Consider the following 15583-nt stretch of genomic DNA (forward strand, 5'->3'; position numbering starts at 1 on the left):
ACAATACTCTTATTCATGTATTTCACACACTCTGTTATTTTAAAAAACCTGTTCTATGTCTCTGCTTTGCTATTCCATGTCATTAAAAGAAAGGTTATTTTTATTCCAAAATTGATTTCATGATGTGCTCCCTGATCTGAAGTTTGGACAACACTGACTTGGGCCATGCTTGATGGTGTGTGTGTGTGTGTGTGTGTGTGTGTGTGTGTGTTTCTCTCCATCCACTACACATATTCCCTCTTGAAAGCCAGTGCATTGGCTGCTTCCTCAGTGAAAGATTCCCTCCCCAAATCTTGGGCTGGCTCAGATGTGCTTCTCCTGACCCAAGCTCTTCCCCACTATCATTATAAGATTTCCAAGCATCTATCAGTTTTCAGCGTCAAGAATTCAATTTAACATCACTTTTTCTATTTTTTTTTTAATGAAAGCTTCTTTATTTTTTTTGCTGTGTTGGGTCTTCGTTTCTGTGCGAGGGCTTTCTCTAGTTGCGGCGAGCGGGGGCCACTCTTCATCGCGGTGCACGGGCCTCTCTCTCGTTGCGGGGCACAGGCTCCAGACGCGCAGGCTCAGTAGTTGTGGCGCACAGGCCTAGTTGCCCCGCGGCATGGGGGATCTTCCCAGACCAGGGCTCGAACCCGTGTCGCCTGCATTGGCAGGTGGACTCTCAACCACTGCGCCACCAGGGAAGTCCCCAACATCACTTTTGAATTCAGATGTAGGAGGAGACTAAAAGGATTTTACATTTGACATTGAATATTTGCTACAATGTTATGGGTTAATATGCTGATCTTTTGGAAATAGATTTGAGAAGTGGGTCAGAGGACAAATCTTGTGACACATTAAGATTCATCTTGTAACCATTATCTCTTAGAGCAGATCAAACACCCTGAGTGTTACAATTATTTTTGACATCTACTGTGAGTACACTCTTCTTCCATTCATCTTTTTCTTTGTTAACTGCTAAGCTCAGTGATTGAATAAACTCTTTAAGTCTAAATTACACACTTTTGGAGGACTGTAGCCTTTCCAGGTCATGTGCAGGGTCTCTTAGTACAAAATTGCATTGACTCTGTTAGTTAATTGTTATTAACTAACCTATTATTAGGGCCTATTATTAGGGAATAATTGCAGTGCATGCAGCAGTGATTCCCTCTCTCTCTGTCCACGTCTCTGCGTGGAGCCTGGTCAGATCTGAGACCCCAGTGAAGACCTGGCTACGCAGCTCAGCCAGTGCCCCCTTGGATGCCGCATCAGCCCAGCTTCAGCCCGAGGGAGTTTATTAGGAGGTGACAAGGGCTACTAAGAGAATTGCTGCGGAGGCTGAAGACCAGGTTTGGCTGCATCCGTTGCTTAGTCTCTGGATCTTTCCCTTCAAGGTCCACGGTCCAGTGTGGGTTACATCCGCCATTCTGTAAGGAGAGGAACGGGCACCCGATCCCACTTCCACCAGACCACATGCGGTGGGAGGAGGTGAGGAAGACACCCAGACGAAGCGGAAGAGGTGAAATGGATGCCAAATAGATGGATGAGCATGGCATATGCGGATTACCTGTTTGTTTTTATGAGTGCTCAAACAAGAACTGAATACTTTCATAGGTCAGAGCTCTTTTTCAAGACATATTAACAGAGTCAGTGCAGGCTAGAGGTGTGTCTGCCAGGACAGGGGAGCCCAGGGCCTGGACTGCATACCGCATTCACATTTGTTCCTGCCATGTGCAATGGCCGGGCTCAGAAGGCATTTATCACACTCCTCTGGAATAGTATTGCTTTGCTTTTTGAGTGGCATCACCTTTCTGCCAACAATTTATAAAACAGGAGAGTAAATGTTCTTGTGTGTGCTTTGTATTTTAGATATGATACATATGTTTCCTTCTGTGGTCATTCTTAGCAAGAACATTTCAAAAAGCGGAATCTCAGTCCCCTGTGAAATCTATCTAATCCTTCATTAGTGTTTACTGCTGGCAAGTTAGTTAACACCTTTGGACCAAGATTGCATCATCTGTGTCAGGCAAAGTGTAGTCTTGCATGGCTGTGTAGTAGAGCGGTTGTGTGCTAGCTGGGTGCACTTCACTGCTCTGGGCCTCAGTTTTCCCCATCTGTAAAGTGGGTGTGACTAAGAAAACGTAACCTGCCTCATCGTTTCTTGAGAGGCCAAAATGAGTGCATACTTGGCCCAGCGCCTGGTTCGTAGGCAGCATTGTACGGGCATTAAATGAAAGAACTTTCTGTGCTGATGTTTCCTTTCTGTGTTGACATGCTAGAATTCTGTTTTAGCTGCAGAATGGTTTAAGGCATTGGTTTTCTATTAAAGCTTCTTTGATCTCTTGGTACAACCATCTCGGCAAAGCATGTGGTTTCTGCTCGCAGTGGGGGGGGGCCCGGAGTGGGTGCATTTTCTGATACTCTTTGATAAGCATTGTGGTAGGAACATTCGGCTCGAGCATGACAGCTTAATGACTTTCCACCATAACTTCGTATATCAAAGATGATTTTCCTCAAGCCTGGGAGTTGAGACAATATATTTTGCTAGAAAGTAAATAAGCTTAGAAGGAGGAAATGAGAATCTTCTCTGCTGCTTGCAGTGCTTTCACTTTTTAAAATTTCATAACATGTGCTTTCATTAAATAAAAATATCTACCCTTCTTTTTTCTTTGCCTTGTGTTTTGTTCCCCTTGGCTTCACTAAGAGATTTGAAAATGAACTGATGTGGAAGACAAACCCAGAAAAGTTTAATGCAGTTTGTACTTTCAACTTGAAACTTGATGTTATACCTTCAAAATTGTAGTTAAAGGGTTAGGTATTTCAGCTGTCTTGTAAAAAATTTTTTTTCCCTTCATGAATTCTTTTCGCCTAAATAGTTAATCATGAGAACAGAAAAGTGTTAAAAAAAATTAAAAACAGTGGGGCTTTCCTGGTGACGCAGTGGTTAATAATCTGCCTGCCAATGCAGGGGACACGGGTTCAAGCCCTGGTCCAGGAAGATCCCACATGCCGCGGAGCAGCTAAGCCCGTGAAACACAACTACCAAGCCTGCGAGCCACAACTACTGAAGCCCATGTGCCTAGAGCCCGTGCTCTGCAACAAGAGAAGCCACCGCAATGAGAAGCCCGCGCACCACAACAAAGAGCAGCCCCCGCTCACCACAACTAGAGAAAGCCTGTGCACAGCAACGAAGACCCAACGCAGCCAAAAATAAATAAAATAAATTTATTTTTAAAAATTAAAAACAAGAATTTCTAACTAAAATTTATCATAAGTAAAACATGCATGTCAGAATTAACATGTATTGCCAAAAGAAGTCTTTCATTGCACTGTTTATCTTTCATGATGGGATGTTAGGGTTATAATGCAATTCAATGGTTTAGGATAATTTGAAGGAAAAGGATCAGAAGTGCGAAATGGAAAGGTAGAGCCAGTATAGAACTAGCATGACGTTGGGAGGAAAATGAACATGTCTAAGGAGAAGAGATGGACAAGTACCCCAAAAAGTAGGCCCACTTTTGGTGGGAGGGGGTAGAAAAGTTTGGGAGGAGATGTTACTTCTGGTTTGGATAACTGGGCAAAGTTTCTCCGAAAGTTGACATTTGTCTGTGCCTTGGGGGATGAATGGGTTTTAGGGACAGAGGGTGGCATTCCTGGTGGAGAGGAAGACATGCAGTTAGGAGAGAGGTGAGGAGTGGAGAGTAAATGTTACGGAGTCCGTGCTCATATTGCCCACCGCACGACAGGCCAGTAAGTCAGGAAACGAGTAGCTGGGGCAAGGAACAGCAGCTTTATTTGGAAAGCCAGCAGACCGGAAAGATGGTGGACTAGTGTCCCAAAGAACCGTCTTCCCTGAGTTAGAATTCAGGCTTCTTTTATACTAAAAGTGGAGGGGGTGTGGTTGGTTGTCACAGACTTCTTGGAATCCTTTGTTCTTGCAGCTGTTCCTGAAAGTCAGATCACACTGTTCCTGTAAACTTCCAACAAGACAAATGTTATTCTCTGTTCTGCAGCTTTTTATCTCCGTATGAATGGAAAAGTGTTATAGCTTTAAGAATGGGCTCTTGTATATTTCAGGCTGCAGGCAACATTCTTAACTTGTAGCAAAAGCAATAGAATACAAAGGTTAAAGTAAAAGAAACAGATCCAATATGGAGTCAGATTTGTTCTTCCCTGTGACATAAGTAAGTAGGTAGGGGTTCCATAACCCACATGGGCTTTGTATAAACTATATGATAAAAATCCTTTGAGTAGAAACCAGAGGGGCCATGGAACTTGGGTAAGAGTGCCATCTCCAGAGTCAGACTGCCTGAGTTTGACTCCTGGCCCAGCACCTTCCTAGCTGTGTGATCCTGGCTAAGTTACACCAGCTCCACTGTCCTCCCTCCTAAAGTGGGGATGATGATTGCAGGATTGTTGGCAAGAAGTAATGCACACATAGGACTTGGAATAGCTTAGGCCCAGAGTAAGCAGCGAGTGAGCGCTGACTGTTAACAGCAACAGTAAGCAATAGATCATGCGTGGCTTTGAGTTTATTCTTTAAAGATCTTTCTAGCAATAGCATTGTGTTTGTAGTTCCTTGTGTCCCTCTGTAACCCCACTGTTGCCCCTAGCTTGCAGAGCTCCAGCCTAAGGACAAGGGGGCTGAGTAAGGAGGTCTCTGTTCAGTGGCTCCTGCAAAAATGACTGCCTGCAAGTCCACGGAGGGTGAAGCCCCCAGGAAGCAACTGACTACAAAAGCCTCTTGCGAGAGTTCTCCCTGAAGACCTAAAGAGACATTTCTCCAAAGAAGGCATACAGGTGGCCAACAGGTACATGAAAAGGTGCTCAACGTCGCTAACTATTAGAGAAATGCAAATCAAAACTACAATGAGGTACCACCTCACACTGGTCAGAATGGCCATCATCAAAAAGTCTACAAGTCATAATGCTGGAGAAGGTGTGGAGAAAAGGGAACCCTCCTACACAGTTGGTGTGAATGTAAGCTGGTGCAGCCACTACGGAGAACAGTATGGAGGTTTCTTAAAAAGCTAAAAATAGAGCTACCACATGATCCAGCAATCCCACTCCTGGGCATATATCTGGAAAAAACTATAGTCCTAAAAGGTACATGCACCCTTATGTTCACAGCAGCACTATTCACAATAGCCAAGCCATGGAAGCAACCTACGTGTCCATCGACAGATGAATGGATAAAGAAGATGTGGTAAATATATACAATGGAGTATTACTCAGCCATAAAAAAGAATGAAATAATGCCATTTGCAGCTACATGGATGCAACTAGAGCTTATCATACTAAGTGAAGTAAGTCAGACAAAGACAAATACCATATGATATCCCTTATGTGTGGAATTAAAGTATGACCCAAATGAACTTATTTTCAAAACAAATAAACTCAGACACAGAGAACAGATTTGTGGTTGCTGGGGCGGGGCGGGGGCGGGGAGGGAGTTGGGGGGTGGAGGAGGGACGGAGTGGGAGTGTGGGGTTAGCAGATGCAAACTATTACATACAGAATGGATAAACAACAGGGTCCTACTGTAGAGCACAGGGAACTATGTTCAGTATCAAGAATATGAGGGTTACATATATATATACATACATATATATATATATATATATAACTGGATCACTTTGCTATACAGCAGAAATTAACACAACATTGTAAATCAACTATGCTTCAATAAAATAAAATAAAAAGAGTGCGCCCTGTACTGGAGAGGTGAAGAAACTCATCGTTACAGGACTGTAGCAGCTCGCGGAAAAAAGACGTTATCACGTCCACTGAACTTCTGATTGGCAGGCGTTCCTTCCCGTGTCTGGTGCGAGAAATTGCTCAGAACTTCCAAACAGATCTGCACTTTCAGAGTGCAGCTATCTGTGCTTTGAGAGAGGCCAGCAAAGCCCGTCTGGTTGTCTTTTTGGAAGACACCAGCCTGTGTGCGATCCATGCCCAATGTGTAATAGTTAGGCCAAGGGACACCCAGCCAGCATGCTGTTTACACCGAGAACATGCTTAAGATGACTCAGATGGGAAACCTTTCATTGTTTAAAAGAAGTTCTCTTCTTTGATAGTTCTGAACGTTAGGTTTTTTGCCCGCCGATGGACGCCAAAGGTACCTAAGTGTTTGATTGCTGAGTGGAAAAATAGGGGGCAGAAATCAGGGATTGGCAGTTTTTCCAGTTTCATTTTGTATGTGCATTTTTAATGTAAAAGCAGAGACAGTAATTCAGGTCATAATGTTTCAGCAAACAAGCTTCAGAAGTTGAATTTTATAAAAATTATAAATAAACCTGTTAAAATATTCTGGATAATTCCAGCGTTTGGATTTTCTTAAAGCAAGTAAATTTCTTTTTTAAAAAATATTTATTGAAATATAGTTGATTTGCAGTGTTGTGTTAGTTTCAGGTGTACAGCACAGTGATACGTATATACATATATGTATCTCTATTCTTTTTTAGATTCTTTTCCATTATAGATTATTACAAGATATTGAGTATAGTTATATAGTATATATTATACAAGATATTGAGTATAGCTATAAAGTAGGACCTTGTTGTTTACCTATTTTATATATAGTAATGTGTATCTATTAATACCAGACTCCTAATTTATCCCCCCCCCTTTCCCCTTTGGTAACCATAGTTTTGTTTTCTAGGTCTGTGAGTCTATTTCTGTTTTGTAAATAAGTTCGTTTGTATCCTTTTTTTAGATTCCATATAAAGCGATATCATATGATATTTAAAACAAGTAAATTTCCAGCTGACGGCAACTAAATGGTCTTTGCAGCGTTTTAATCGTACGGTAGATTCCATCCATTCACGACACTTTTCTGAGTTGCTTTACATACCTGTGTTTAGTGGTTTGTGTCTTCTGTACTGTTCCTGCAAGTTTGTTATTAAAATAAATTAAGCTATAAAAAAAGTCTAGGAATAATTTCAGTTTCTTTAGGCATCCAGATTTGCTGTGTTCGCCGTCAAAGTGATGTTATGATCTCGGGGATGTAAGTGAGCTTTGCATTTCTGGTTCCTTGGGATACATCTCGGGCGTATGAGTAGTTTGAAGGATTTGGGGTTACAAACACACACACACACAGCATTTCCTTGCCAAATGGAACTTAAGTTTCTGGAAAACACAAAATTATTCAGTTAGTATGATAAACTCTCTAGGGATATCATATTCATTAAACTGACTTGGATTGTAATTCCTGGTACGTACCGGTGAAGTGTGAATGAGAATAGAAATTGAATCTGCTTTCACTTCTAAGCTCTTTAGCGGTAACAGGACAAGCCGGCAGACACTGCATTCGTAAAATGTGCTCACACCCTCATCTGACTCTATCTTTTTTTTTTTTTTTTTTTTGCGGTACGCGGGCCTCTCACCGTTGCGGCCTCTCCCGTTGCGGAGCACAGGCTCCGGATGCGCAGGCTCAGCGGCCATGGCTCACGGGCCCAGCCGCTCCGCGGCACGTGGGATCTTCCCGGACCGGGGCACGAACCCGCGTCCCCTGCGTCGGCAGGCGGACTCTCAACCACTGCGCCACCAGGGAAGCCCTGCCTCTGTCTTTGAAGACACGTTTAGAAACTTGTCTTACACGTGCATAAATTTAAGAATATTTTGTCAGTTACTTTAAAATTGTTTTCATTGTTAACAACACCATGGGAGGGGTGGTGCAGGGCACAACCAGTCTATGGATCGTTTCACTGAAGAGTTTGCAGGTGGATGAACCAGGTGTGATGAATATATTCTGCAGCTCCGTCCTAACTAGGCTCACGGGGACGCTGTGACAGACGGAAAAGTATCCCTTAAGATCCTCCTGGTACCTCAGTAAGTAAATTGACCTGAGAAGAGCTCATTGTGCGCAAAGAGTGTTGTAGTGTGGCCTCTGATGGTTGGGAATAAGGTGTGCTCCTCCGTGGGTACGATGATCACCTTCCGGTGTCCAGGTGTCTTTCTCTTGCTGAGAAGTGTGGCAGTGCCACTGGGAAAGTACACATTTGAGATTAATGTGTACGTATTTTTGTGTTAGTGGTGCAGTCTGCAGATTCCATTCTTCTTCTTTTCTGTTTTCTTCTACTACTTGTATAGCAGTTACTATGTCTCAGAAATCGCTGTAAGCGCTGAACGTGTTTCTCGTATTATGAGATGAAGAACCCAAGGCCCAGAGACGTCCATTAATGTGTGCACGGCCATGTGACTAGTGACTGGTTTTGGGGGGGATTTCACCCAGGTGATCTGTCTCCAGAGCCCCTCTCAGCCTGTACCGCCTCTCTTTCTGGCCTCTGGATATCTACATACAAGTTTGCTTAAAAACACATGGCGTCAAAAATGTTGGTATAGCGGATCAGCTTGAAAACACTGCTCTTAAATTTTGCATTAGTTCAACAAACATATTGACCACCAGGGATGCGATAGGACAAAACACGGTGCCTGTCGCAAAGGACACATTTCCTCCAGATGTGAAGTAGGAGTGAAATGCAGACTCGAGCATATTAGATTGTAACTAATTAAAAAGTTGGACTTGGCTTTTTAATTAATTAATTTATTTTTTAGTTTTGGCTGGGTTGTGTCTTCGTTGCTACGTGCGGGCTTTGCTCTAGTTGCGGTGAGCGGGGGCTACTCTTCGTTGCGGTGCGCCGGCTTCTCGTTGCGGTGGCCTCTCTTGTTGCGGAGCATAGGTTCTTCGGGCTCTAGAGCACAGGCTCAGTAGTTGTGGTGCACGGGCTTAGTTGCTCCGCGGCGTGTGGGATCTTCCCGGACAAGGGATCGAACCCGTGTCCCATGCATTGGCAGGCGGATTCTTAACCACTGTGCCACCAGGGAAGACCTGGACTTGGCTTTTTAAAACTTGAAATATAATTCATATGCCATAAAATGCACCATTTTAAAGTATATAATCCAGTGGTTTTTAGTATAGTCACAGAGTGTTGCTACCATCACTCCTATCTAATTCTGGAACATTTTCATCGCCCCCTCAAAAATCCCATACTCATTAGCAGTCATTCCCCGTTCTCCCCACCCCCCAGTCCCTAGCAACTACTAACCTACTTTCTTTCTCTATGGAATTGTCTATTCTGGACATTTCACATTAAAGAGAGCCACAATTTATGGCCTTTTGGGTCTGGCTTCTTTCATTTAGCATCATGTTTTCAAGGTTCATCCACATTGTAGCATAAATCAGTACTTCATTCCTTTTTGTGGCTGAATAATATTTCATTGTATGGACAGACCACATTTTTTTCCCCATGTATCAGCTCATGGATGTGCCCTTGGCTTTAAAATTGTGTATCTGGGAAGGCTCCCTGTTAAAAATAAAATTTTAATGTGGTCAGATCCTTTGTCTTAGATGTACCAAGGGTTCCAACTCCTTCTGCCTCAAAGATTTTATGACAAAATCCACCACTGTAATGAACCAGACAATCCTTCCAGTGAAGCGTTGTGTTGTCCGATTTTCCCTTGACTATAAATGACTTCTGTTTCAAGACCTTGAGTTGGGTGGACGGCTCTTGCGCTTTTGTACCTGGGGCTTCACCAGGCTCTTATCTTACAGACCAGACAGGAAACAGGGATATAGTTGTCCCCCTGTATCTGTGGGTTCTGCATTTGCGGATTCAACCAACCATGGATTGAAAATATTCAGAAAAAAAATTCCAGAAAGTTCCAAAAAGCAAAACTTGAATTTGCTGTGCATTGGCAGCTATTCCATTGCATTTATATTATATTAGTATTGTAAGTAATCTAGAGGGATTTAAAGTATACAGGAGGATGTGCGTAGGTTATATGCAGGCACTACACCATCTTATATAAGGGACTTGAGCATCTGTGGATTTCAGTATCTGAAGGGGTCCTGGCACCAACCCCCTGTGGGACGACTGAGGGACGACTCTCTATGTATATTTCTTTAAACTTTCTCTCAAGTCCTTCTCTTTCCTTTATTACTTTGTAGTAGCTGGACGCGGGGGTATTATTTCCTATTTGATTTGTTTTTTCCCTTTCTGAATTGTTAGGTTTGGCTCTCTTGCCATAATCTGCAATTCTCTTGAGACTTAGATTCACTTCCGGCTTTTCCTAAAACCCATCTTTGTCTCTTTTCAGGTTGATCCAGTGTTCACAAGGGAAGTAAAAGCCAAAGTAAAGAGGTAAGTATAGGTGTTTTGCAGGAGAGGAAACCTAGTGACCGATATATGATCCCAGTTCCCAAGCACTCACCGTGTCCCAGGCTCTGTTCCCAGCAGTTTACTAATAATTCCTCCTTTAATCGCCTGTGCGATTAGGGTGATCCTGTGCCATCCTAGGCGCTATGATTTTCCCCGTTTACAAGCCAGGAAGCTCATATCCTAGAAGCATCAGCAGTTCCCTAAGGGGTGGCAGCATGGACACACGTGTGAAGACGTGCAGCCTCAGTAGGTCAGGAAATTCCCAGGAAACCCACTTTGAGGTTACAGTTGTCACTGATCACATTGGCCAGAACTGAAAAGACTTAAAACATCTGCTGGTGACGGTGAAAATTGCCGTCACCCCTTTAGAGGGCAGTTTGTCAGAGTCTTTGTTATCAATTGCATTTGTCTGCCAGTAACCCGATAACACTGGCTTACACACCCTGGCGCTTAACTGCTCACATAAAAAAAATCTGAGGTCGTTGGTCCAGGACCAAGTAAGACTTCAGCTCCTGTCTTGCTGTCCTGCGGTCCCTACCTGTGGCTTCCATCCCTAAGGTGACAGTGGCTGTAGAACTCACGCATCACATTCCGAATTTTAAGTGGGGAGATGGGGAAGGGCAAGAGCCAGAAAGGTTACCTCCCATTTGGGTCAGCCCCTTTTTATGTGAATTTCCTCATACCCCCAGGATTCCAGCTCCTCTCACTGGCCACACCATCACCCCAGGGGACTGGGAAACTGATTTCATCCCCATATGCAATCAGCTGTCTTTACGTTGCTCATAGATACAGAATGCATGTATGTGAAAGTATAACCAATTATGTGAAAGGATAACCTCAAAATCCTGAGAATGGTGGAGAGGGGTAGGGGATGGAGAAGAATGTCCATATTTTTGGGTGAAAAAAAAAAGAAAACAAAACAAAACCTATGTGACAAAGTGCTGGGAACCTGGGTATTGGTTGAGTTTCTCTATTTTACTATTTCTCTCTGTTTATGATACATCTATGATTCTCTTTCTGTGTATCTTTAAAAAAGAATTTGAAGAAAGGTTGCATTATTAGGAAAGGTTTGTTTTCTAAATCATTCAGAGAAAAATGGCAAGAGCTGTATCTCTGACGTCCAGTATCTGAGAAGCACGTGTCTCCTTGGTCAGAGGGCTTCAGAATGACGGCGGGTGTGTTAACAGGCTTCCTCTCTCTCTTATCAGGGATGGATGTAGAATAGATTCTCACTCCAGTATGGTTTTCTGTGTTGAATCCTTTAGCAGTAATGCTTCCCTGTGGATCTAGGGGATTTCTCCAAAATCGTCGTCTCCCCTTCTCCCAGACCCTCCCCGTAAGATTCCCAGCCGTAAGCTCTCTCTCTGCTCTGTGTCGTTCCAGGACCCCTGGCGTACGATTGATCCGGGAGATGGCTCGGGAAGACCTCCACGCGGTCGTGAAGAATTGCTTCGCGGTGGTGAATAGCTCTGTCTCTGAAGGCATGTCAGCCGCAATCCTGGAGGTAATGATCTAATGGGTACTGAAAGTGGAAATATGAAATTGTCCATCACCCCTTTTCTCAGTTATGGAGGCGATGCCTTTGTCAATAAAATTGTGCGCTTCTCAAAGCTAACAAAGTGAAACGGCATTTCCTCGGGAGTTCTAAAGTAGTTTTTAAGTTCTGTCTGGGGCTTAAGAATACTATTTTCTTTCTCCTTGCCATTTTTCCTTGCCAGCTACAAAATGAAATAAAACTAGGATAGCGTCGCCTCTCTGACTCGCCACTTAGCTTCAACGGGAAGGCGGCTGAGGCTATGATGGGTCGGGACAGGATGTGGGGTGAAGGTGTGTTTTGTAGGGAGCCTCCTTTTGTCTTGATGTCTCCTCCCTCTTTTCAGTGTGTGCTATGATCCCAGAATTTAGGGGATAAGAAAGGGTTGGGCTTGGATTTCCGTGGCGGTCCGGTGGGTGGTTAAGACTCTGTGCTTCCACTGCAGGGGGCACGAGTTCGATCCCTGGTTGGGGAACAAAGATCCCGCAGGCACTGGCGCAGCCAAAGAACAAAAGAAAGAAAGGGTTGGGCTTGTGCACATGGCAGGGGGTGGGGCTTCGTACACGGAGAAGAGTAGTTGCAGGTGCACAAGGCGGTGGGGGTGAGTGTGGACCTCATCTGTCTGGTGTTCAGCTCTGAAAATCTCTTACACTACTCGGGCTAAGTGTGCACAGCCCAGCACAACCGTGCAGTCTGTTGCTGGAGTTATCTGTGTTTTGCAGGGAGAGGCTGAGGCCCCTGCACTTGATCCTGGCAGCCTCTGGATTGAGTGTATCGGCTCCTGGGTTAGAGGGACTTAATCCAACCTCACAGCCCTTTGCAATCTCTTCTCCTCACTGAGCGTTTTATGTGATGGGGTGTATTACCAGGATCTCTTAAACTGCTTCATGCTGATGACCTGAGTAATCCCCAGCGTGCCTCTAATGCAAAAGGATTTTCCTTTCCCTTATTTTGCTGTCGGTTCACAGCACACTGGGTTCCTTTTCAAGAGTGATCTTGGCAAAGAGGAGACTCCGTCCCTCCTGTCATAACCAGCATTCAGTGCTGGATTTTCTTCATATCATTAAATCACAAGCCATCCCTCGCATGGCGTCTCCTTCAGTTCTCACACAATAGATGCCTTGTTAAGTCCTTGTGGTTAGCGCATGATAAAACTTGCTGTAGAAACAGAAACGTTTGGTGATTGGCCCTCCAGGTCTTTAAATCGCGTCTCACATCCCCTTTCTCACGGTGCTAGTTTCTTACTTCAGGGTCTACTTAGAGCGATGCTATTATTTTATCCTAAGTATTTGTAACATCCATTTATTCCTTTGGATGCTAGTTGAATTTACCAGCCAAAGTTACACTTTGTGAATTTCAGTGTTTCAGAGACCCTGGTAAATAGTTAAAGCAGGAAAAAAAATCATGCTCCCTAAATTTAAGAAATGACTGATGTCCATGTGTAATATTTTCTGTGAATGTGGCATCATTTAAAAAAGCAAACAAAGAAGACCAGAAACAAAATACTGTGGGCGGGGGTGGTATATCCTGACGCCTGTAATTCCGGTGTTGAGAAGCTTTCAAAGCACAGAGCTTGGATTGGTACCATGTTCATCTTCAGCCAGATGTTTGAATACCTCAGTCTAAGCCTAATGGTTAGCATTAGTCTCCGTTGTGGTTTAGAATCAGCTTTGGACTAGAGCCACTCTCCCTGTTAGCTTTAAAAATGTCTGTTCTTACAGTACCACGTCCTCAAGCCATTGCCGGATCGCTCCTTTGTATGTAAATACACATTTTTTTTTTCTCCCCCAACTTCTTAAGAAAAGGTAAAGTGGAATTCGGGAATGATTTTCTAAGCAGCGCACACAGCAGTTCACTGCAGATGAGTTGCTGTCAAATTTCATTTACTTCAAAGGAAAGGCAGCTGTTAGCAATTCTGTCTGCCTTCAAATGTGGATACTGTGTTCCTTTTGAAAATTCCAAAATAACCTTTGGGCTGAGGGTTTTGAATGAAACTGATTTTAGAGGAGTCGTGTGGAGGGTGGATTTCATTAGAATCAATTCAAAGAACCAAAGTGGTTAATCACAGAATAAGTGCATATCACTTTTGAAGGAAGGGATCCTTTGACCTTTCAGAATTAACTTTGTTTTGTCATGGAAGCATGTAAAAATCCATTTGCTATGACACACTTCTTTTCTTTTGCTGATAAACTCCAAAAATCAAGCGTTAGCTGGACGCCTGGGCAGTAGAGTGGACATCCCTGCAACGGATCTGTGGTTTCAAGTTTGGGCTTATGATGGAGTTGAACTCTACACAGAATTAGAAGAACACAAAAAATTATTATTATTAATTTTTGTTTTGTTTTGGCCGTGTGGCATGCGGGATCTTAGTTCCCCGACCAGGGATCGAATCTGGGCCCCCTGCAGTGGAAGCGCGGAGTCCTGACCACTGGACTGCCGGGGAAGTCCCAGAAAGTTATTTGCTTATCCCACACTTCCTCACTGGGCTGTCCTCCCTGCCCTGGAGCACACACACACACACACACACCCAACCTCCAGGTCGAAGTTTTCACTGCCCAGAGGAGAGGAAGGCATCTTCTAAAGCAAAGAGCAGTAAAAAGGTAATTCTTGGGCTCTTAGCTTCCAGGCCCAGGACCTAGTGATGAAAGATTCATTTCAGGGCTTTTCAAGGATAACTGTGACCCTGTGTCATTTGACCTTGGCTAATTTCAAAAGTGTGTAGGGCAGACCTGTGCCCTTCCCACTTTTAAAACGGGAGGGCTTTTGGAGTTGTCACAACTAGGAGGCTGCTACTTGCAGTTAGTTTGGCGTGGAGGGAGTGCAGACAGGCAAAGTATTTTTCAATCTGCAAGACGGTCTTTGCGTCAAAGGTGTGTCCGCAAGATGCCATTGGCGTCCCCGTCAAGAAGCGCTCTAAACTCCATGGTGTCAGATCCGAACGCACTGTGCATGCACATCAGTGGGGCACTCGGACCAGCCGCATCCCCACGTGACAAGCAGTGATCACGGTGCTGGACATATGCCCAGTTAAGGCCACTGAAATGCACGCAGACCTGTCTGCAAGGAAATCTGGACCCCAGAGGTTTCAACCTAGGGTGTGCATCAGAATTCCCTCTGAAGCTTAAAAAACCATCGGTATGCATAACGGCGCCCTGCAAAAGCTCTCTTGGCTGTGCTGACGCGGAGCCCTGGCGGCCGTGCTTCCAAAGGCTCTTCTGCGTGTAGACTGGGGGCCGTGTCTCTGGAAACCTCTGTTAACCCCGCTGAAGACGGTGCACCAGCGACAGAGCTTTTTAAAAAGGTCAGATAGGAAGCTTCCACCTACCTGCTGGAGGGTTGAAGAGCTCATCAGGGGGCAAGAGAAATTCAGTGACTGCAAACTCGACCGGCTGTTAGGTGCCCCTTCAGCCCTGATGTTTCCTCTTTTTTGTCCCAAAACGGGGCCCCAGATTCCAGGTTTGAGCGACTCTCTGCTCCAAGCCCCACCCCCTCCACTGCCCCTTTCCCTCCACTGTCACGACCAGAAGGGGTTCAGAGGGCGAGCTCGCCCATCTCCAAACACCATCTCACCCGAGACATTGCCAGGCCCGGTTCTCGTCAGGACCAGCGTCACAGCACTGCTGTGTTCCAGGACTTTGCCTTTCCTGCAGACACAGTTTGTTTTGAAAGAGGTGACTTCGCACCTGAAGAAAGTGACTTGTGAATCAACCATCTGATTCCTTAATGCCATGTCTTGGCTCTATGAAAATAGCATTTCCACATGCTTACTTATTCTTAAGATGCCTCCTTTCTTTGTTTCTCTTTTTTCTTTTGTTGGCGTATAGTTGATTTACAATATTTTGTTAGTTTTAGGTGTACAGCAAAGTGATTCAGTTATACATATGTATATCTATGTATCTATATTCTT

General features: G+C 44.3%; 1 protein-coding gene across 1 annotated transcript in view; it reads left to right on the forward strand.

Moving 5' to 3' along the window:
• Positions 1-15583, forward strand: part of GLT1D1 (glycosyltransferase 1 domain containing 1) — a 134229-nt gene that overhangs the window by 45977 nt on the left and 72669 nt on the right. The window contains exons 9-10 of the mRNA XM_029218438.1: positions 10081-10124; positions 11526-11646. Of these exons, the coding sequence (XP_029074271.1) occupies positions 10081-10124; positions 11526-11646 (165 nt within the window). The remainder of the gene's footprint in view (positions 1-10080; positions 10125-11525; positions 11647-15583) is intronic.

The sequence above is a fragment of the Monodon monoceros genome, unplaced genomic scaffold (genome assembly GCF_005190385.1).
Source record: "Monodon monoceros isolate NGI ecotype Baffin Bay Population unplaced genomic scaffold, NGI_Narwhal_1 Super_Scaffold_1, whole genome shotgun sequence".
NCBI lineage: Eukaryota > Metazoa > Chordata > Mammalia > Artiodactyla > Monodontidae > Monodon > Monodon monoceros.